The sequence below is a fragment of the Bos indicus x Bos taurus genome, chromosome 24 (genome assembly GCF_003369695.1).
Source record: "Bos indicus x Bos taurus breed Angus x Brahman F1 hybrid chromosome 24, Bos_hybrid_MaternalHap_v2.0, whole genome shotgun sequence".
NCBI classification, from domain to species: domain Eukaryota; kingdom Metazoa; phylum Chordata; class Mammalia; order Artiodactyla; family Bovidae; genus Bos; species Bos indicus x Bos taurus.
Genome location: NC_040099.1, coordinates 56240473 through 56265345, shown reverse-complemented (window position 1 = coordinate 56265345; position 24873 = coordinate 56240473). Strand labels below are relative to the sequence as shown.

At 38.0% G+C, this 24873-nt stretch overlaps 1 protein-coding gene across 4 annotated transcripts in view; it reads right to left on the bottom strand.

Moving 5' to 3' along the window:
• The window catches only part of WDR7 (WD repeat domain 7), a 354748-nt gene that overhangs the window by 239089 nt on the left and 90786 nt on the right, over nt 1–24873 (bottom strand). For 3 of the 4 annotated variants that reach the window (XM_027526250.1, XM_027526252.1, XM_027526253.1), the window contains exons 15-17: nt 14498–15267; nt 12825–12913; nt 779–877 (exon numbers count right to left, since the gene is read on the bottom strand). In XM_027526250.1, coding sequence (XP_027382051.1) covers nt 779–877; nt 12825–12913; nt 14498–15267 — 958 coding nt within the window. The remainder of the gene's footprint in view (nt 1–778; nt 878–12824; nt 12914–14497; nt 15268–24873) is intronic. The other variant, XM_027526251.1, reaches the window with a different exon arrangement.

The following is a 24873-nucleotide window of genomic DNA, read 5'->3' as shown; positions in this document are numbered from 1 at the left end:
ACAAGGCAAAAAAAAAATGAGTTCTACTTTTAAGTTTCTATGTTTTTTTCCCAAAGAAATGGTATTTAGAACACGGATTCTGTACCTTATATTTACTGTATCTTTCTTTCCGTTTGAATAGACTAGTATTATTGCTTTTACTGAAGAGTCAGAATCATCCTGGGTTACATATGAGATTCTGTAAATTTATTCATTTTTATATCATACAAACTGGTGAAGATTGAACCCAGAATGAAGAGAGAGGATATAATTGAGAGCTCACAAAGTCCACCAAGCTTCCAATTAGTATAAATAATCCTCCATGGCTCTTGGGGAATAAATATTTGTGGATTCCATTCACATTCTCAGAGCTCCAAAAATACTTTCTTTCCCCTCTAACCAGGGCACATGCTGTGTACAGAGAACCAAGTCTATCTGGCACTGAATAATAATACAAGGAAAATAAAATAATTAGCTCTAACACCAGAAACCACAGGGCAAACACCATCATGCAAACCAATCCCCTTCTTCAAGCCTAATTTCATATCAAAGATTAGCATCTTTGCACTTCTTTAACAGCACTCTAGATTACAGGAAACACAGCTTCTACCAGCCAGGAATCACATTACCTTTCTATAACCGACCCTTATTGGCATTAGCGAATCAAGTTAGAAAATGGAAACTTAGGATCTCATACATAACAAAGCAGATGAATGTATAAACTCGGTAAAAAGGACATGTCATATTAGAATAAAGCACAGAATTGGAAGAAAGTTGTTAGAAAGTTGAGAGAGAATACCTTCATTTACTAAGAAACAGGTATGTAAAGCAGGAGTGGAAGCAGGGTCAGAGCCAGACTGATCAGCCTCAGACCGAGCGGAAACGACAGGCGCAGCCACTTGCAGAGGAAACAGAAGAAATAAAGAGGAGAGAATTGAGGTACAGCGGTTTCTGGAAAAAAGCTCAGTATTAGTGAAGAATGAAAAACAAAGTGGGCAAAACATAATAAATGTAGAACTGAAAATGATGTTTTAATCAGAAAGGTATGATTATTAAGGATCATGGCAGTAAAATGATATATTTTATTGAATAGCAATCACAGTGTAACTCAAACCAAAAGCTATTTATAGTTGAATGATGTGACACCTAATATAAAAAGCAGTTCTAAAATAACTAAGGCTACAAGAGATTATGAAGACAGACATATTAAGAATCGTCAAAAATGTAATTCAATTTTTAAAATGTATCACATAATGAAAAGTTTATTTTGGTCTACAGATTGTCAATTATATTTTTTCTAATAATTTATTTTCTAAAGCTATGTCTAAACTATTTTTTAATCTCTCAAACCAACATTCACTGAGATCATTTCAATCTTCTACACTCAATTTATAAAGACTCAATTTAAATGATACCAACTTGTAAACTATAGCAACTTTAAGTTAAATATGCTTAACTCTTATTGGAAGACTCCTAACATAGCTCCACTCCTCAGAGTTTAAAAAATATGATATGAATGCTTTTTATTCTAAACTGTTATCATCTTTATACAATAGATGAAACAACCCCTACCCACCCCAAAAAGTTACGTTACCAGGAAAAGGTTCAGCTTAAATTATCACATGAAAAGCAAAAGGACCGTATGGCACACACATTCTACAACTGGAGGTCAATGTTAAGATTTAGAGGTCATCGTTTGACACTTCCTTCCTATGGAGAAATTACCATATGTCATGCACAAGCATCTTCAAATTAATCCCTCTCCTTTCTTCTGTCATTGAACAGCAATAGGTTTGGGCTCCTGAACAGATTAAACATTGTCTGCTGAATGATATGTTTGCTTTTCACGCAGTGAAGTTCTTTTGTAACTACAGGACAGCTGCATGAAAACAACTTTTCATAATTTCCACACGAATGCATCATAATGTCAATCAGGCACGTGTGAGGTAAACAGGAGAATTAAAGTATATGAGCAGAAATAAAAAACAGAAAATCCAACTCTATAAGCCCCAGGAAGTCCTGGTTGCATACATGAAAGTTTTATCTGGGAAATTATTTTAATTATAATAGATCTGTGTTCTGTTCCTTATGAAATTCCAACTATCTTATCATTTATGCTTATTAAAGGATTAGAATTACTCTCAATTGTATATTTCATAGGGCTTCCCTGTGGCTCAGCTGGTCAAGAATCCACCTGCAATAAAATCTAAGAATTCCATTTTAATCTTGGAAGGAAATCCCCAATATTTCTATATATATTCTATTGAATAGTTTTTCATTTTTAAAAGCAATTACAAATTTAGTAATTATGGCCTACAAATTATTCACTTCCCCATGCAAAAAGCTGGCAAGTCTTTGTCAGCAAGGAGTAATTTATAGGTGTTAGCTTTCATGCCACCAAAATTGTTGAGCAAGTTCCTCTGGTGGTTTCCAATAGGTGAGGCTTTTCAAAAATTTCACTTTAAATAAAGGAGAAATAATTGTTATCCCTGAAAAGACTGTATTAACTTCATCTGACTTTATCATTAATTCTGAAAGGACACTGAAATGGGAAGGTGAGAAAATTCAATACAAATAAACCAAAGTTTAGGACTGAGTGATCATTCCCCTAGCTAGGTCAAAGAAGAAGAAGTGGGATTAAACTAGAATGTTTTCCCTAAATCCCTAATTCCCTAAGTCTAAAGGAAACTAGAAATGCTACTGGCAAAACTGGTAGAATATGTCTTAACAGAATAACGCTCAATGTACATGACTTTACTTTTAATGAGAGAAATAAATGCTCTGAGTAGGACAATTTTGGAGTCCTATTTAAATGATACTGCATATAGAGAAAGCCATTTACACTTTCCTTTAATAAATTCTGTGGACACTGAAAATTAAAAAAACAACTGTAATAGAAATCAAGGAATCAGAATTACTATGCTTTAAAAATCTCTGCATCACCATCAAAAAATACTCTATTCAGACTACCTCATAACTGAAACTACAGAATCTAGAACCGTTTTCATAATTCATTGAGAATCTTGAAATTAAACTCTATTAGGGCTTTTAAAATTGTTCACATATAGGAAAACCAGCAATAGAAATTAGAAGAAATAAGTACCACTACCACAATAAAAAGCTCAAGATTTAATGACATATAATAAACTTGAATAAGTCATGTACGACACTGAATATCAAAAATTTGCACCATAAAACATAAGCAAGCAATTAATTTCTTGGAAAAGCTGCCATGTCAACTATCAATTTGCTTCTCTTATTAAGGATCAGTAAAATACTGATCAGGAAAAAAATCACAGCACAGCCTCAAAATGGCGACAGAACTGACACAAGTTCTCTTTTTTAACCTGGGAAAGTTAAGGAATGTTGCAGCTAAGAGCCTCTTCACAAACGCTTACTCGCACATCAAGAGACACAGATGAAGGTAAGCGTGTGGCAACACGCATGCGCACACATAGGCTGGGCGTTCCCTTCACACGGCGTGTACAGAAGTACTCACTATGACAACAGCCACGGTTTCTGTTTCTGAACAGGTCCACTCGACTCTTTGTTCGAAATCTAAATCTAAGCTCCCTCTTTCCCAGCCGCCATTGTGATATTAAAAGTCTACGTAGGAGAGAAAGTGGACACACTTTTGGCAGCGAGTGCTCTCTGTATGCTGCTCCAAACCTCATTACCCGCCAGCAGATGGACACAAACAGCCCTCTGAGGACGATTTTCAGAAGGAGAATGAAAAGAAAACCGAAAAGGTGCAGAAAACCACATACAATGCGAAAAAAGAAAGTTCCCAAAGCGAAACAATAAAATTACAAAGAATATTATTTTACAGTAAATCACTTTATCTAAAGCAGTGCTGCCTGACAATCACGAAGTTTTGAGAAGAAGCGAAGAAAGCATGCTGCTGGTGTTGCTCAGTCACTAAGTCGTGTCCAGATCTTTCGCGATCCCATGGACTGTAGTCCACCAGGCTCCTCTGTCCATGGGATTTCCCAGGCAAGAATACTGGAGTGGGTTGCCATTTCCTCCTCCAGGGGATCTTCCCCACCAAGGGACTGAACCCATGTTTTACCACTGAGCCACCTGGGAAGCCAGAAGAAAACATGAAAAAATTAGAAATGAGAAAATAGAGTCAATTACCATGTACTTAATAAAAAGGCCTTCCATACTGGGCATGCTATCTAATATAGAGATCTTAGAGCAACATCTGCCTTTTTATAAACTTCTCTTATGTCTACACTTTTATCTTCGGTAGACAGGAGTTCTCGTCATCTTTTAAATAAACATGAAGCATTAGGATAAATCATTAATCAAACACCATAAGGAAAAAAAAAAGGATATCCTTAAAACACTGTAAGAGAGCACAAATAGCTGAAGGCTCCAGGGAACACAGAGCTCCAGGCAGTAGAAAGCATAACGACCTAAAGTGAATGAGTAACCAACCCAAGACGGTACTCAGACAGCCATGCGTCAAGGCAAAACGCAAAAGTGCTGATGTTTGAAACATACAGTGACATAGCCTCTAGATCACCACTGGATTACAGCAGAATGGGAGTAAGTTCAGACAGGGGGGTACTTTTACGTTGGCATACAACTTCAACCAGAGTCAAAAACAAAACAAAACAACCTTCTGTAAAAGGTCTCCTTCATTACTAACATCCAAAATAAATAAATGAGCAAGACAGAAACCAAGCAGAGAGAGTTCATTATAGTGAAAGATAAAATTATAACATAAACACTAACTTGAATTAGATATATGAAGGCTATTAAAATTTTCTTTCATTTGATTAACGTAATCAGTGCCTATCCCATGCCAGGTACTGGCCTAAGCTTATAAAAACTTATAAAAATTAGACCAAGATGTTGCTCTCAAAGTAGTCAGAGACTGGAGGAAAAGCAAATAAGCAGTCAACTAAAATCATATATGTACATCTCCTGCAGCACATGTAAACTCCTTGAAGGTGGGGATCTTGTGTCAACCCTTATAGCCTCAGCTCCCAGTGACTGACACATTGACTCCAGAAGGATAAGGAGTAGGTATCTACAGATTCCTTCATTCAACAAATATTTACTGAACTCTTTATGTACGAGCCACTGTGCGAGGCACTTGTGATAGATAAATCATTGAACGAAAAATAAAAAATGTCCCTGACCTCTGAGCTTCCAAAGCAGACCCAAGTTAAGAGTTTCTGCAATTAAACTGTAGCTGCAGCACTTTTTTAAAAGGTACATATGTTTAAACACCAAGTTTTAAGGGTTTCACAGGTCAGTTCATTAGCCTAATATATAATATTTACTCCAAGGTTTTTGCTGTAGATGCTGGAAAAATATGGTAACTATTGATTATAACTAAACAACTACCCGTTCTAAGTTTAGAAAACCTAAATTGAACACACTTCTGAAAAATAAAATTGCAAACAATGTACCATAACTTTAAATCTTTTTGTTTGTTTGTTTTAGTTTTTTAATTAACTTGGCTGCATCAGGTCTTAGTTGCAGCATGCGGGCTTATCTGGAATCTTCCTGGACCAGGGATCAACCCCATGTCGATCCCTGAAGTGTAAGGCAGATTCTTTTACCGCTGAGCAACCAGGGAAGTCTGAGCATAACTTTAGACCTTTAAGTTGCCTACACTTGCCTCTACCCCTTCCCCTGAGCATAAAGAAAGGGTCACAGTGAGATGAGCACTAGAGACACAGACCAGAGACTTCTGCCATGAGTAAAGAGAAGTACAATGTGTCAGAACACAGAAAAGCCTAAAGCCACGGGCAGATTCAGGAAGGTGTGACCCTGAACAAAAATTCAGTTGTTTGACATCTCTGATCCCTTTCTCAAGTGAGATGTTTCATAAACTGCAAAATCAAGTATCTAATAAATATTGTATCAAAAAGTACATGACTGTCAGTAAATGTTAATTATTGGAAAACACTGAATTAATAAGCAAACTGCTAGACAAAATAAACCTTTTGTGAAGACATTATTTGCCCATGACATATCCTGATACTATTTATGAGAAATTAGGTTAGCAAAACTCTTTATATCATCTTTATTCTCAGACCCAAATTCCCAGCTAACGCCTTTATTCCATATAGATTATTTTGGAGCTGAACAAGTATTAAGCAACATAAAGTAACAGTTTATCAAAAAGAAGCATATTCCTGTTTGCAATCCAACTTGGAAACAGAGTGTGAGTCAGTGTGGCTACAGGAGGAGTCAGGGGAAAAAAAAAAAAACATAAGGAAAGACGAAAAATGTTGAAAAGAAAACCAAAGTAAAAGGAGTCAGAGTAGAATGATGAGACTATATAAAACTCTGCTGAAGAGCAGTCAAAGAATCAAAGCCCTTTATCTCTACCACCACTTTGTAATATATATTGGTTATTTATGTTCATGGGTTATCTTCCAGAGGGACACAAACTATTCAAGACAATATACATCAGTTTAATCTCTCTATACACAAAATACACAAAATGTTTGGGGAAAAAAAGTGCCTAACAAATATTTATTAAAAAAATATTACATTTCAATATTCAAATAGAAAGTGAGTTTTATAATGCCATCCTAAAGTATTTTACGATGCAACTTTCAGTACAGATTGTTAACCTCCATTTACCTTAAAAGACAACCCATCTGTGCTACTCCAAATGGAAATTTCTAAATCAATCATCTTAACTAAATGCTGTAAAAAAGACAATTTTTAGTATCTTCTTCACAAAACTTTAGTTCTCTCAAAACTCAAGACTCTTCTGAGAGGAGCAACATGAAAGCATTCCAACTTCAAAATCCTCATACTATCCAGGTGGGTAAATTCAATACCACAATGTGGAGAAGTATATAAAATGCATCATTAATCAAAAGAAGTAACAATTTGAAAGGTTTATGCACCCAATAAAGAGAGCTTCAAAATATATCAAGCAAAACCTGATAGAAATGCAAGGAGGAATAAACAAATCCACAACTGCCACAGACTTCAATACCTTATCTGAAGAACAGAGTCAAGTAGACAGAAAAATCAGCTAATGTATGCTCAACTTGAACACTCTCAAACAATGTGACCTGACATTTTTATGAAACACTCCACCCAAAAGAGCAGAACACACAGTATTCTGAAGTGCATGCAGTACACTGACCACGTAAGACCATAATTAGGGCCATAAAACCAGCCTTAATATTCAAAGAATTCAAACCATACAGAGTAAGTTATCTGACCATAAATTAGAAATTAAGAGCATTTGGGAAAGTTCCCAAATGTTCATAAATTTAACAATAAATTACCCATGGATAAAAAGGAAAAAAAAAAAAGAAAACTTAAAAGGAAAACATACCAAAATATGTGCGACACATCTAAAGTTGTACTTAGAGGTAAATTAATAGTGCTGACTGCCTATATTAGAAAAGAAGAAAAGTTTTGTATCAATAACCTCAGGCTCTACTTAAACTAAAAATTACAAGCAAATTTAAAGCAAAAGAAATAATAGCAAGCAAAGCAAAAACAAATGAAATAAAAAACAGAAAAGCAATAAAAACTGAAGAACCAAAAGCTGATTAAGAACTATAAAACTACTAAGTTACTAGACAGACTAATCAGGGAGAAAAAGAGAAAAAAACACAAATTATGAATTATAGAGGATGCCATTTCAAATCCTACAGATATGACATTGAAAGGAAAATAAGAGAATGTTAAATAACTTTTGGCCAATAAATTTGACACAAACCTTCTACATTAGAACGAGACAAAGAACAATGGATGGTTCAAAACTGGGAAAGGAGCATGTCAAGGCTGTATGTTGTCACTCTGCTTATTTAACTTATATGCAGAGTACATCATGCAAGACGCCAGGCTGGATGACTCACAAACTGGAATCAAGATTGACAGGAAAAATATCAACAATCTCAGATATGCAGATAATACCATTCTACTGGCAGAAAGTGAAGAGGAACTAAAGAGCCTTTTGATGAAGGTTGAAAGAGGAGAGTGAAAAAGCTGGCTTAAAACTCAACATTCAAAAAACTAAGATCATGGCATCTGGTCCCATCACTTGATGGCGAATAGATGAGGAAAAGTGGAAACAGTGGCAGACTATTTCTTGGGCTCCAAAATCACCATGGACAGTGACTGCAGCCATGAAATTAAAAGACACTTGCTCCTTGGAAGAAAAGCTATGACAAACCTAGACAGCTACTATAAAGCAGAGACCTCACTTTGCTGCCAAGTCCGTCTAGTCAAGGCTATGGTGTTTCCAGTGGCCATGTATGGACACGAGAGTTGGACCATAAAGAAGGCTGAGCGCTCAAGAATTGATGCTTTCAAAATGTGGCGCTGGAGAAGACTCTTGAGAGTCCCCTGGACAGCAAGGAAATGAAACCAGTCCATCCTAAAGCAAATCAACCTTGAATATTCATTGGAAGGAGTGCTACTGAAACTGAAGCTCCAATACTTTGACCACCTGATGTGAAGAGCCAATTCACTGGAAAAAGCCTGATGCTGGGAAAGATTGAGGGCAGGAGCAGAAGGAGGTGACAGAGGTTGAGATGTTTGGATGGCATCACCAAATCAATGGAGATAAATTTGAGTAAACTCCAGGAGATGATGAAGGACAGGGAAGCCTGGCATGCTCTAGTTCATGGGGTAGCAAAGAGTCCGACACGACTTAGTGACTGAACAACAACAATCATCAAAGTTCACCCAAGATGAATTTTTAAAAAATCCTAAATAGCTCTAGGCATTTAAATTTGTAGTTAAGAATCTTTCCATAAAGAAAACTTTATACCTACATAGTTTCACTGGTAAAATAGATCAAAGAAGTTAAAAAAAAAAAAAAAAAAAACACAATAGTATCGGTTTTACACATGCCCATCCCCCCAAAAAAACCCAGCAAAGCAAAGAGGATAATATGTTATTCTGTGAGATCAGCACTATACTGTTACCAAAATTGAAGAAATAATTATTGAAATGAAAACTCTAGACCCAAAATCCCTCATGACCATTAACATAAAAACTCTTAACAAAATTTTAGCAAATTATATTCAATAATCTATAAAAAGCATAATTCATCATGACCAAATGCGACCTTCCCCAGGATTTCAAGGTTTTTTAAAAACTCAGAAGTCAATGTTTTTGTACTTATTAAGAAAATAAAAGAGAAAATTTATTTGATAATTTCAACAAATACAGAAAAATCATGTGAAAAAATCTAACATTCATTAATAATTTTAAAATCTCTGCAAACTAGGAATGGGAGGGAACTATTCAGCTCAACTAAGAAAAACTTTACAGCTCACATCATACTTAACAGTAAAAGACTGAATGTTTTATCCCTAAGATTGGGAATGAAGCAAGGATGTCAGTTCTACTTCAACATCTTTATGTTAACCCGTGAGATAAAGTAAGAAAAATAAAATGCATACCAATTAAAAACAAACAAAATTGTCTTTATTACAGATGACATGATTTCTGGCATACATTCTAAAGGAATAAGGGCTGAAAAATCAGTAAATAATTATCAATTTTTAAAAAGTTTTTAAAATTAGTAATAACTAGGGCATCCCTGGTTAATCAGTGGTGAAGAATCTGCCTTGCAACGCAATGGACACTGCTTCAATCCCTGGTCCAGGAGGATCCCACATGCCATGGAGTAACTAACTAAGCCTGTGCACCACAACTACGGAGCCTGTGCTCTAGAGCCTGGGAGCCGAAACTTCTGAGCCCACATTGCACAACTGAAGCCCGCGCGCCTGCAGCTCATGCTCCTGACAGGAGCAGCCACCGCAGTGAGAAGCCCCCGCAGCGCCACCAGGGGGCAGCCCCCGCGCCACAAGCAGAGAAAAGTCTTCATGCCTCAGTGAGGACTCCAAAAATAAGCAAATAAATAATAAAAATAATAATAAATAAAAAATAATAATAAATAATAAAAAAGTGAGGACATCCAAAAATAAGCAAATAAATAATAAAAAAGAACCCAACATACACTGGCGATAAATACTTAGCAAAGGAATAGTAGAGCTAATTTTTTAAGCTATTTATAAAAGCATATAGGAAGTATCATAATTATGGAAGCTTAAAAGTTCTCCCTTTGATACTGGGAATAAAGAAGTTGTTCCGTATGATTTTCCATGTGATCAAAAGAACCTACAGAAATTACTACCTTAACAGGTTGAATTTTGCAAGATGGTTTGATACATGGTCAATATACAAAAATCAACTGCATTTCTATATCAGAGGGACAGAAAATGAAGAAATTTATTATCAGTTACAAAAATATTTTTAAAATCTAATACCTAGGAATAAATCTAACAAAAGAAATGTAAGACCTCTACATAGAAAACTATATACAAGAGTTATGATAGCTGAATAAAACCTAAATAAATGTAGAGATATATTGAGTTGATGGATTAAAGGAGTGAATCCCAGTAAGATAATAATTCTCCTATAAAATCATCTACAAATTCAATAAAACTGAAGTTAAAATAGGTCTTTGTGACAACAATAAAAAGGTTTTAAAGTTTATACTGAAATTCAAAGGGACAAGAACAGCCAAGATATTCTTTAAGAACAGGAAGGAAGACGATCTACTAAATACTGTCTTATTACGGAGCCACTGTAATTAAGGCACAAAGATACACAAAAAAACCAACGTGCTCAAACTGCTCAGAAACAAACCACGTATATAAGCACACCTTATTTATGACAAAGATGGCGCTGCAAAGCAGTGGGGAAAGGATCATCTCTTTAATAAATCATGCTGTACAAGTTTGGGATCATAATGGAAGTAAAACCAAAACAGGACCCCTTGCTTCATATAATACACAAAATTAAAGTCTAGGCAGATTGTAGATCTAAATGAGAATGGTAAAGTAAGACAGTTTCTAAAAGAAAACAGAGAAGAATATCCTCATATGAGAGTAGGAATATCAGGGCAATTTCTTAAAATACACAAAAACAGTAACCAGGAATGAAAAGTAGTGATATACTAGATACACCAGCCAAGCCAAATGGCTCAAGTGAAAACACGGGAGATATAAGCACTGACTAGGACAGCTCACCAGCTGTGTATGAGAGGTCTCATTTCATGGGTCCATACCCGACCTAACACGGTGTTTTCCATCTTTTCCCCCTTAGCTGGTTTGACGGATGCATATTAGTCTTTCATAGCAAAAGATGTTAGCATTATGTACAATTAAAGCTGAAGATAAATATATGCAGAAACTCCACTTCCAGTTACAGATGCAACAGACAAACTTACTAAGGTTCGAATACAAGAATGTTCATAGCAGAATTATTTATCAAAACCAAACGCTGGATATAATCCAAATGTCTACTGACCAAAAAAATGGATGAAAGAGTTGTGTTCTATTCATCAGAAAACTATCCAGCAATAAAACAATGAAAATAAACAAAATATAGTCACATGCAAAAACACTGACAAATCTCACAAAAGTAGCCAAACACAGAAGAATACATACTCCATGATGACTGAATTCATGTAAAATTCAAAACACAGGCAAAACTAAACCACAGTGTTTAGGGATTTGAACTTAGGTTGTACAACCATAATGGAACGCAAGTAAGTAATTCCGTTACAAGTCAAGACAGTAGTTACCTCTGGAAGACGAAGGTACACTGCTCAGGGGGAGCATGGAGGTGGCTTCCGGAGTGCTGGCAATGTTGTTTCTTGTCCAAGGATGGAGTTACAAGGGTGTCTGGTTTGTAAAACTCACTGAGCTGCATATTTATGTCTTGGGCACTTTTCTGTGCGCATTTTGCACATACACAAGTATAAAAAGCTGTCTAATTAAAACTCTTACAGAACAATGTAAACTATTGTGAAATGAGCATAAAGCTTTGATGAGAGGAAAGGGGAGTATGAGGGGTGACCACGTGGGGCTGGAAGTAACGGGCTGCAGTAGCAAAGAGAATTGAGGAGCTTATGTTCCATAATTCGAGGCCAGCACACAGTGCCCAGGGCTAAAAGCAAACATGCCACTTAAGGGTGTCAAAGTAAGCGCACACAGCCGGCTAAGAGGTAAGAGGGCTTGTTCCAGGAAAGAGGAAAGTTGCAGATGTGAAGTTGGAGGCCTGTTCATCTGACTTACAGAACGATCACCGACTCTCTAAAACCTTTAAAAAAAAAAATCCTACGAAGCCACCATTACAAGCAGAAACTTCACGGTCCCATCTCTTGCTCACTTTTTCACTTCTACCACATTCTATGAGAGACGGCATTAACCTTTAACCTAAAGGAAATTTCTCTAAGCAGAACTGATTCTTCCCCCCACCCACCAACTCTGATTAGCTCACTTGTGAGTCTTAAGATAAATATAAAAGAAAATAAAGGAAGAAAAACTCAATCTTTCTTGTAACCCATAATGAAAAATAAAGCTACAGACAAAAGTTAAAGTTAATAATGATTAAATAAAAAGAGGAAGAATTTCCACTGTGGATTGTAATGCATGAGCTACCGGCAGAGGACAGAAGAATAGCTATAGTAGGGAAATATGAATGCAAACGTTTGTAATGTAGTTAAAAAATAGGTGTATAACTTATAGACTCAAGATACACACAATTAAGGCACGAGCACTGTCAAGTTAAGGTGCCCCTAATGCATAAAAATTAGGCCGAAGACAGTACAATAAAATTAGGTGAAAAACGTTCATTTATCAGTTTCTAAATAAATCTGATTTGTTTTTAACTGACATCTTAATTATCCATATTTACATCTGGAATATAACAACTTTTCTTTCTTTAACAATCTGAGACAAACAAAATGTTATGATTATACATTAGCTATGCCTCCTCAGTTTCTAGAGCTGAAATGTCATGTCAATTACTTATATTAGATTTAATTTTACCTTGTTTAATCTGTCCTTGCACAATATGACTGGAAGTTGGAGGGGAACCCCTTGCCTTAGGAAGGTCTGGGGTGCTGGGTCTAGGTGGCCTTTAAAAAGAAGAAGAAAATACATGTATATACACACATTCATAGTTTCATAATTCCAGAGCCATTCAAAATATTAAGCTTCCTAGTTCCAAATGAATTGCAATAGAAATACATACAGAACCTTTCAATTTGCTATACCAAAAAGATAGGGTTTTGGTTGTTTTTTTTTTTTTTGCTTTGTACCTATCAACATTTTCCATTTCAGATTTTAATACAGAAATTAAATGATTAGCAAATAGCAAGTAAAACTTTTACATCTACAGTTTATGCTTTAAACTAGTTTTAGAAATATTTAATCTACTACCACTGACAGATAATATGATAATTAGCCCTTCATTTTTCAATATTATTATGCTGATATTTCAGCCCACTCTGTATCATTGGTCCAAATGAATTTATGGAACAATATATTGAGTTCCATAATTACCATATGTAAAATAGTCAGCCAATGGGAATTCGCTGTATGACTCAGGGAACTCAAACCAAGGCTCTGTAACAATCTAGAGGGGTGGGGTGGGGAGGGAGGTGGGAGGGAGGCTCAGGAGGGAGGGGACATGTGTGTACCTGTGGCTGATTCATGTTGATGTTTGGCAGAAACCAACACAATACTGTAAAGCAATTATCCTTCAATTTAAAATAAATAAATTAAAATATATACAAATTTCAAATAATTCAGCCCTAAAGTCTGAAAAGGCAATAAGGCATTAAGAAATCTTGGTCTCCACGGCCACCTGTTCCCTTTTGAATTCTGGTTCTACCACTTACTACTTGTGTGACCTTGGACAAGTGACTTCTCCTCCATGTCCCAGCTCTATCATCTGAAAACAAAAGGATAATAAAAGTACCCACCTTATAGGGTTAAGAGCATTAAGGAAGTAACACTTGTAAAGTGCTCACAACAGAGCCAGACACTAGGGAAGTGCCATGTTAGTAGTTATTAAATTAAAAAAAAAAATTCTAAATGTGGTCAACTCTCAATGAAGTATAATAAAACCAGAGTTTAAAAAGTTGTCTTCGTGACTTCTGGAAAATAAGAAATACTAATTCAGGCTAAGTATTCTAGAAATAGTAAAAGAATACTCTTCCGCATTTAAAAAAGTTGTTTTCTCTTTTCCCATTGAGAAATTCTGACTATACTTCACAAAATTTCTGAAACCAATCACTGAACACTTACCATTCACTACACATGGGTCACAATAAAGAGAAGCATTTTAACCAAATGTACATCTTGAATTAAATGTCGGTGCCAACTACAGGTAGATATAATCCAAGATGATATTTACTGAAGATAGTCTATAAGTTATTTGTTAAAGCTGAACTCTGACCTACTCTTTCATTCCAGTATTTTTTTATGATAGCTACTAAGTATGTCTGAGTACAGATAGAACTGTACAGTTTGATTATATTTTAAGCCATGCGTGTTGTAGTTAAAATTTAAAGGAGAAACACTGAGATGACACAAAAATGTGAAGGCGTGTAGAGTCCCCCCTCACCACATAAAAGGTAATAAGATGTGATAAAAAGAAAACAGGTTTCTTTTTTTTCTGCATCATAAGGATAAAAATCAAGCTATCAAGGTCACACCTGGTAGGGCCCTTCTTCATATGATCACCAATAAAAGTTGCATTGGTCATACTCATCAAGGTGTTTGCCAAAGATATGACAGACAGGAGATGCTGCGTGGTGACGGCCCGGGACAAGCCGTAGGTCCCCTTCCCGACGCCCTCGGTGGCCGCCAGCCTCCTTCCCAGCTCGGCTTTCCCACGGGACAGCTTACAAGCCGCCTGGTTGTAACCCGGAAGCATCAGGGACATGTGACCCCCTCGCGACAAGAGGCCAAAGGACACCGTGCAGTGGGGTTTCAGCATCCCCAGGCGGTCGAGGCACACTTCGTCCAGGACCTCATTCAAGCCCCAGGCGTGGAGGCAGGACATGAACAACTTGGCGGTGTCCATCGTCAGGTTATACTCCAGCAGCGTCAGCGGCTTGGACTTGCTGGCCCGGTACTCAGGGTCACTGTCTTCCCGCCTCTGCCGCACCGCCTCTTCATCCTCGTCTTCGTCATCCAGGAGGTGCTCCTTTATGTTCTCTTTGATGGTTTCCTTCACTTGTTGGAAGAGGACTGCTGCTCGTTTTCCGGTTAGAAAAGAGCCCCCTTTGTCTGAACTGCCAGGTGCTTTCTGCAGATTCTCTGGGGAAATAAGCGTCGTGTTCGGCCTAGAGGCTTCTTCAGTCAAGAGCTGAATAATCAGCGCCTCCACATCAAAGAAGAGCACGTGTATGTCGGGGTCTGTCAGGTTCGTCTTTATTGCTTGAACCATCAGGGAGTTATGCGAATATTTAGGTAAATTGCCCTGCAACAGATATTTTGAAAAGATGGTTATAATTCAAAGTATGTCATGCCATGCCTTCATTAATGAACAATACATAGTTGAAGGAATTTAGGTGCTTATTAAGCTGTTTTTTTTGGTACCTGTATCATTAAAAGGAAAAAGGCAGCTGTGTCAATCAGCAGCACGTAAAAGATAGGAACTTAAAATTAGAAGAACACCAAGCTGAAATAATTATAAAATTGTCAGTTTTTTAAAAAGAAATGAAATTGTATTATTGAAGCAGGGAGTCTTTCTACTCATAGAGCAGGTTAAAAATTGTTTCAATAACTTGAATGCAAATTATACGTCTGAGAATAAGCTACTACTGTTCCAGCCGGAAAGCATAATCCATTCATCATGACTAGTCATCCTTTTAGTCGCTGCACCAAATTCCTGTTTTACTTTACCTTCAGTCTCTGTTTGTGGATTCTTTTCCCTCAATAGAGAACTATGTTCAAGCCTACTTGCATTCTTCAAAAGTGCTATTGTTTGACCATGTTCCTTCTATTTCTTTCCCAGTCTACTGCCCCTTTTAGCCAAATGTAAGGCAAGTAGCAGATTAACCCAATGGAAACTCTTTTGTCCCTCTCCTCATTGATCTCTTTGCATATCACTGACTGTATTCATTATTTCTGACATTGTTGATTTTGCAAAGAGAAAGTATAAAAAGAAATTCCCAGAGAATACCTTCTTGCTGAAACTTCTAATTCTGACCACTCAGTTAGAGGCCCTGAACACTCATTCTTTCTCCCACAATAGAACTATCCCCTATTTGTAATGGCTCCTAATTTCCATCATCAGCCAGACCAGCTCCTGAAGGAGTTTCAATCTTGTATTTCCCACTGCTTTTACCTGGATGTCCCACAGAGCCTTATATTTAGTATGTCCTAACCTCCACCCTCCCACTAAACCTGCTGCACCTCCCAAGTCACGGGTGGAGAACCATTCTCCTCTGTCGCCGCCACCACCACCACCACCACGTCCAGACCCTTCTTCTCTCTCTTCCAAAACGGATTCACCGCCCTTTGTCTCTCCTCACTCCCATCCAATCTCTGCCGAGCCACAACACTTCCTTCTGAAAAGCAAATCTAATCAGGTCAGTCTCCTGCCAAAAAACTGCCCCATTATCACGGGTTATTAAGAGAAATGAAAAATACAAAATTAAAAAACTAAATCAAAATATAGGTGAATGTATCTTATCTCAAGATGAGAAAGGACTTGCCACACAGACCTAAATTTCAAATTCACTACTAGAAAAATTGAAGGCAAGTAAGAAATAGGAATAAAAATGCGCCGCAAATAAGACTGATAAAGTTACAATCTATATAAAAACTTGAGTGCCAAAATAAAAGGGAAAGATATCATAAAGGTCAAGGACAATTCACAATAAAAGAGACAAATAGCCAAGGAATAAAAGGGAAACTGACTCAAACTAGCTGTTGAGGAAATAACAGTTAAAAAACCACAAGATACCATTTATAAAATTAACGAACAGTAAACACACAAAAAATTGCTTAGCCAGGAGTACAATGAAAGCAAACCCACACACTGCAGGCAGGCAGGGCCTTCAACAGCAGCCCTTTCAGCGGAGTAGGGGCGTATGAGCCCTTAACACTGTTTGACCAGTACATTTATTTCTAGAACCCTATCCTAAATAGTCAGAAGTACAAAGATTTAGGTGCAAAGATGTTTGGTGAAACAGTGCCCATTATTGTAGATTGAAGACAACCTGAATATTCTAGCAATAAGGAAATAAATAATTTAAGCATAATCATACAATAAATACTGTAATCAAGACAAATCATGCTTCCTTGGCACATTTAACCACATGGCAAAATGCCCGTATTCCAATTTTAAGTGAGATAAGATTACATATGAGCACACACACACACACACATACACACTATATAACAGAGTTAAAATTCTGATTTCATTTCTTTAATGCCCAAGTATGTTTTTGAGCATGGTGAGAAACACTGGAAAGACATACATGAAAATGTTCCTATTACTTTTTGTGATGCAATTGTATCAGATCTACATTTTCTTCCTATTTCTATATATTTCTTACATTGTCTATAATCAATATGCATTTTCATAAATAGAAAATACAGTTCTTGGATAAAATGCTAAATCCTTAAGCACAACATTCAAGGTCCATTACAACTCAATGCCAAGTACTTTCCCGCTTTAACAGACAGGTTCCACCGCCATAACCACTCTCCCTCACCCACTGATCCCCTTCCTTCTTTACCCAAAATACTCTACTTGGCTCCACTCCAACCCCTTCTCTTCCATCAAGATCCTAATTCTCCCAGGGAAATTTAATCCACAGCAAACCCAGTTCCCATAACATTTTTTATACACATCACAAACCTGTACGCCTTGGCTATATTGATATAACTATCTATTTTATGTATTTACATGTTCCTGTTCTCTATAGGAACTATGTCTTACTCATCGTGTACAATCCCACGCCTATTGGAGTACCTGGCAAAATAAACAAACATTATAAAAATCTTTGTAAAACTGTTTTAAGTTGCTAGGCAACTCTTCTATCACAGCATCACACTAACCCCCTTTACATGGTCTCTCTTCTATCTCAGTCCTCCTCCCACCTAACTACATTCCTTTCCTGCTTAAGAGGCTTCAACAGCATTTTATAACCCAGGGATAAAATCTTTGCAAAGCAAAGACTTCTTTGCAAAGCACAAAACAGCCTCCAAAATAGATGGCTGCCTACTCCTCCAATTTCATCTCTAACTGCTGCTGCTGCTAAGTCGCTTCAGTCGTGTCTGACTCTGTGCGACCCCATAGACGGCAGCCTACCAGGCTCCCCCATCCCTGGGATTCTCCAGGCAAGAACACTGGAGTGGGTTGCCATTACCTTCTCCAATGCATGAAAGTGAAAAGTGAAAATGAAGTCGCTCAGTCGTGTCCGACTCTTAGCAACCCCATGGACTGCAGCCCACCAGGTTCCTCCACCCATGGGATTCTCCAGGCAAGAGTACTGGAGTGGAGTGCCATTGCCTTCTCCTCATCTCTAACTACAACCCTACAATCTTCCACTGAAACCAAATTAAGCCACCTGTGCCTTCCAGAACCACACAGCCAAGGCATTCGTGCCTCTGCGTGGCTCATGCCAGGATTGCACCCCTTTCTCATTCTCACTGCTGCCACTCAAGCCATACTTCTCCTCACCCTTCAAGAAGCAGCTCAAGTGGCTGTTCTTTCCAAATTTATTTCCAGAATTATCACTAATTCTGCTCACTTTGTATAAACCTCTGCTCTGAACTGAATACATGGTGTTTAAAGGAAGGTAGAAAATAAATATCATTTCCATACTACAGCTTAAGAACCTAAGGTGCATAAGTAGTATGATAAATTTCCACTACACAAAATATGAAGGAAAAAAAAAAGAAGATTTTTTGAATTCCATCCCAGTATTTCATTCATTTATGCCGCATTCATCTATGTTCCTGCAAGGCTCTAACTAACAAATAATGACATGACTATGCAGTATGAGTGGTGTTACAAATAAAGGACAGTGGAAGGTGTGATAAGAAAAACAAAGAACTGAGTCCACCCCGGGTGTCAGGGGCTCCTCGCCAAAGGGCAGAAAAGTGAGAAGGACGAAGGCCGGAGAAGCACAGGAGGGTGCTGGTGTTGGTGACCAGGGCCAAGAACGCAAGGCGTGGCCCGCTGAGAGCAGACAGGGCCACACTGAGGCTTCTGAACGTTCCCGCACAGGCTCAGGAGCCACTAAAGCAGTGCTTCCCTGAGAACATCAGGGATGCTTGCTAAAGTGTGGGTTCTGGGGCCGCGTATCGAACCTGAATCCGTGTCTCTTGGAATGGATCAGAATCTGCCTAATGAAAACCCGAGATGACTTTTTACAGTAAAGCACAAGAAAAAGAGAAAGAGAAAATGAAGTCGCTCAGTTGTGTCTGACTCTTCGCGACCCCATGGACTGTAGCCCATCAGACTCCTCCATCCATGGGATTTTCCAGGCAAGAATACTGGAGTGGGGTTGCCACTTCCTTCTCCAGGGGATCTTCCCGATCCAGGGATCAAACGCGGGTCTCCTGCACTGCAGGCAGACACTTGACTATGTGAGCCACCAGGGAAGCCCAAAGTATGAGAACTATTACCTAAAGACTTTAATAAGGGGAGTAACATAATCAAATTTAATTTTATAACTACTCATCTACCAGCAATGTTGGCTGAAAAGAATAGATCCAGGTCATGAATACAAGCTTGAAGGAAACAGAAGCCACCCAGATGAGAGGAGACAGAAATATGCAATCACACCAGGATTAGAAGACAGGCGGAAAGTTATGACCAACCTAGATAGCATATTGAAAAGCAGAGACATTACTTTGCCAACAAAGGTTCGTCTAGTCAAGGCTATGGTTTTTCCTGTGGTCATGTATGGATGTGAGAGTTGGACTGTGAAGAAGGCTGAGTGCCGAAGAATTGATGCTTTTGAACTGTGGTGTTGGAGAAGACTCTTGAGAGTCCCATGGACTGCAAGGAGATCCAACCAGTCCATTCTCAAGGAGATCAGCCCTGGGATTTCTTTGGAAGGAATGATGCTGAAGCTGAAACTCCAGTACTTTGGCCACCTCATGCGAAGAGTTGACTCTCTGGAAAAGACTCTGATGCTGGGAGGGATTGGGGGCAGGAGGAGAAGGGGATGACAGAGGATGAGATGGCTGGATGGCATCACCGACTCGATGGACCTGAGTCTGAGTGAACTCCGGGAGTTGGTGTTGGACAGGGAGGCCTGGCGTGCTGCGATTCATGGGGTTGCAAAGAGTCGGACACGACTGAGCGACTGAACTGATCTGATCTGATCTGGGCTGACAGATGCATACGTTCCTGTCTTATTTCTTGCCCCATTTTGGTATTTGTTTTTTCAAACACTGACTGTGTGATGTCAAACACTGCGCTTAATGCTGTGCACCTGCTGACACTAGCTGGCCTGAATGAGACGTTAAATTATACATTTATAATAAAAACATTATACCTAAAGTATCACTGATATCAAAACTATTAGAGGTGAAAGCTAGAACATACCGAGCTGTTGCTATAACCTGGGCGCTGTGCTGGGCCTTAGGGCCGGTTATGTCACAGCAAAATGTATTTTATATCAATATTAGGTACACAGATGTGGCACGAGGTTTGAGGGAATAACAACATTAGGTAAAACACAGTACTTTAGTAAATACTGTCTTTCCAGTTAAAAAATCTACAAAATTATTTTAGGAGAAAGATAAACCATTACTATCAAAGAGTAAAAAAAAAAATAAAAAAATCAAGCATGCTCGGTAATTCTTGAAGCAGCAAGAGCTGCTTGAATGAGGACACAAGGTCGTCTTTGAAGCTCCCTCCTCTGATGCCAACCACACGCGCCCCTCTCAGCACCCAGGACCTGCCCAGGTGCCGCCTCTCTCTGGGAGGTGTGCCAGCAGACAGCCTGTGTGCTCAGACAGCTGAGAGGTTATCTGGGATCTGGCACCCTGGTATCTGGGCCTGATTGTGTGCGACTCCTCTCATCAACCTCTTGGGCCTACTGATTGTATCATTGTAGCAAATACTGTATCTAATGGCAATCCACAGTCAGAAAAAGAGAGGGAAAGAGAAAGAAGGCAAACAATGAAAGCAGATGAGAACAGAGAGAGACAGGAAGAAAGGAGAGCAAAGGCTCAAGCCCGCATCCTGCAGATGAACTACAACTTCTAACATCACCAAGTCCCGCGTATGACCTGTAATGCCTGACCATGGATTTCACTGACTGGCAAAGTCTTATTACAACAAAATATAGACACAAGAGAAGTTGTGAGGGTAAGATTTTAGCTACATGTACACACTGCTATCCCTCATAGCTCAGTCGGTAAAGAATCTGCCTGCAATGCAGGAGACCTGGGTTCGATCCCTGGGTTGAGAAGATCCCCTGTAGTAGGGCACGGCAACCCACTCCAGTATTCTTGCCTGGAGAATCCCATGGACAGAGGAGCCCAGCAGGCTACAGTCCACAGATCGCAAGAGTTGGACACAACTTAGCGACTAAACCACCACCACCACACACTGCTATATTTAAAATAGACAACCAACAAGGACTTACTATATAGCACAGGGAACTCAGCTCAAGGTTGCCTGGCGGCCTGGATGAGACTGGAGTTTGGGGGAGAATGGATACGTGTGTATCTGTGGCTGAATCCCTTTGCTGTTCACCTGAAACTATCTCAACATTGTTAATTGGCTATAGTCTAATACAAAATAAAAAGTTTCTTAAAAAAAAATTAGCTACATGCATGAAGATGGCAGAGATGATCACTGGCATGTCTGATATCCAGTATCAGTGTAAACTAAGATTAGCTAAAGAAAAATAAACAAAAACATCTACCAAACTCCAAGGACCTTTTGGCTTAATCATAAGATATATAACATACAGAGACAACTAACTCATTCAATCATCTTACATTCTTAACAATTTCAAGAACAGGCCAACTGATCCTAGAAATTCTTTAACAGGAATGTTAGTATGTTTGCTCTGTCACCTTTATTAAAGAACATCTGAAATGTGTGCTCACAAACTCATTTTTGCATTATCATGGAGGAAGATTAAATTCAACTCAGCAAATATTTGCAGAATGCCCATTTTCTACAATATGCTTGAGAGGAAAAAAAAAAGCCTCTGTACTTAATGCAATAATGTTAAAACTTATTTGAAAAAGGCCAACAGAAAATCTAAATCATGTGAAATATACAAATGAAATGGTCTTGGTAAGTAAAACCCAATGGTAAATGCAAAATAAAGCTAATTAGACAGATATATTTGATATTTTACTGTAAGTTTTTTGTCTTCTGTATATGGGAAAATACAGATTTAGTCATTTCAGATAAACAAGGAACTTGACTTAAAATATTACAGAAATGCAAAAATAAAAAAAAATTATTGGGTTGTGTGGTCATCACTGACAGTGAACCTGTGGCAATCACATGAAGAGCAGTGGCTAAAATTGTGTCTCAAGTGAAAACCCAAGCAAAGTGACAGGACTGTGATCACGGGATCAATCTGTATTCAACCTCAGGTATTTTTCAGCACACACATACATGCACAGCATAACTCAGCAGACCCCAGAAACGGTAACAGACAAAAAAACCACACCAGTTATCTTACAATCTGCAGAGAAGAAAATGTTGATATTATCCTTTCTACAGCATTTACTGTTATTATATATTTGAATATATGCCAGGTTAAGTCATGTCTGCTGAAATACCTGATAACTTTGTCCCCTAAAACCAATGACATATTGATACTCCAGCCTTATTTCATCTTATCCAATGACTAAGAGACAATTGAAACACTGGCAATAATTTTACTGTTGTACCATTTACTTCAGTGGTCCCAATTTAAAAGCTTACTTATTTCTGAACTGTTTTTTAATGTCATGATTTTGGGGACAATTTTTAATGTTACCTGGTAAAATAATTCATTGTTTTTCCTGAAAGGGTCCTGAGTTCAACCTATAATTATAATATCAAATAGTTCAGATTTCTACCTAAACATTAATTTGATTTATGAAGTTAGCATTAAACATCAGCTGATTTTGATGGTAAAGTGGAAAGAAGAAAAATAGATGATTTTTTTCTTAATTTTGAATTTCCTCTGAAACCAGAGACGAAGGATACTAATAAGACTAGGAAATGTTATCTAACACACACATACAAACGAGCCTCTACAAACATAGAGTCCTAAAACAGAATATAAGGAAAGATACGTATTTTAAAATATTAATATATTTTATAAAATAACTATGTAGATATCATTTATAATGTATGCTCTAAATAATTTTTAGGAACTAAGTACAGAGTACCAGTTTATTAATTAAGAATAAATTCATAAGAAAAATGAATAAATAATTTTATTCTTGATTATGGATAGAATATTTTATTGAATAAGGACCTTTAAAAGAACTTCTGAAATCTGATGCATAATGTTGAATACAAAAGTTTCAACAAATAAAAACACAAGGATGTCTTAATGTACTTTTAAAAAATTCAGTTAAGGAGGAAAATCCCACCATTTGCTATTTTAAAAAGTAGGGTTTTAATGTCAATGATTTTAAGGATTGGGGAAAGGGAAGGAAGGAAGGGAATAAGGAAGACAAGGAGGGAAGAAGGAAACACAAAAAATTAACGACCAAGAAAATGTGTTAAGACTGAGATGGAGATTTGGTGCCCTCTGCTGTCGTATTGCCGTTACTGCACACTGACAGTTAGGAAAACAGGTAAGATGAGCTTTCCCTCAGAGAATTCTGTTTTAAGTTGGAATTAGACAATATACTTACTCTAAATATTTGATTTTGGATAGAATGGGATTTTGTGATTAGGTATGAATTAAAAGATACTCATTCAGTTCAGTCGCTCAGTCGTGTCCGACTCTGCGATCCCATGAACTGCAGCACGCCAGGCCTCCCTGTCCATCACCAACTCCCAGAGTTCACTCAAACTCACGTCCATTGAGTCCGTGATGCCATCCAGCCAACTCATCCTCTGTCGTCCCCTTCTCCTCCTTCCCGCAATCCCTCCCAGCATCAGAGTCTTTTCCAGAGAGTCAACTCTTCGCATGAGGTGGCCAAAGTATTGGAGTTTCAGCTTTAGCATCATTCCTTCCAAAGAACACCGAGGACTGATCTCCTTTAGAATGGATTGGTTGGATCTCCTTGCAGTCCATGGGACTCTCAAGAGTCTTCTGCAACACCACAGTTCAAAAGCATCGATTCTTTGGTGCTCAGTTTTCTTCACAGTCCAACTCTCACATCCATACATGACCACTGGAAAAACCATAGCCTTGACTAGATGGACCTTTGTTGGCAAAGTAATGTCTCTGCTTTTCAATATGCTATCTAGCATTAGATGATGTTATTTCACTTCCTTTCATGTGTTTTCATTAACAAGTATATTAATAAGCATAAACCAAAAATAGAGGTATTTTAGTTATTAAGGTTTTAAGTATGTGTCTGTGTGTGTGTGCACACGCACACGCTCAGTTATGTTGGACTCTGTGTGACTCCCATGGACCACAGCCCACCAGGCTCCTCTGTCCATGGGATTTTTCAGGCAAGAACACTGGAGTGGGGTGCCATTTCCTCCTCCAGGGAATCTTCCTGACCCAGGGGTCAAACCAGAGTCTCCTGCATTGGCAGGTGGATTCTTTTACTACTGAGCCACCTGGGATGTGCCAATGCTTTATACTGTACTATAATTTATTTCATATGACAGAAATAAAATGTAAATTACAAATTAATTATGTGTTAAATAAAAACACTTTTTATAAAGAAACTTTCTTCTAAAGATATTTCTACAGGCCAGGTCTTACTGGATAATATTGGAATAACAGTAACAGCCAAATGGTATTAACATATTAAGACATTCCTAGATCAATATGCTAACTTTCCACAACGCTAGCACAGGGGGAATGACTTGAGACTCTTCCCAAAGGGCCAAGGGACCAAGGAACAAGACCTGGAGCCCTAGAGACGGGGGCCCTACTCCTCCTGCTTCTCTGTTAGACAGATCTTT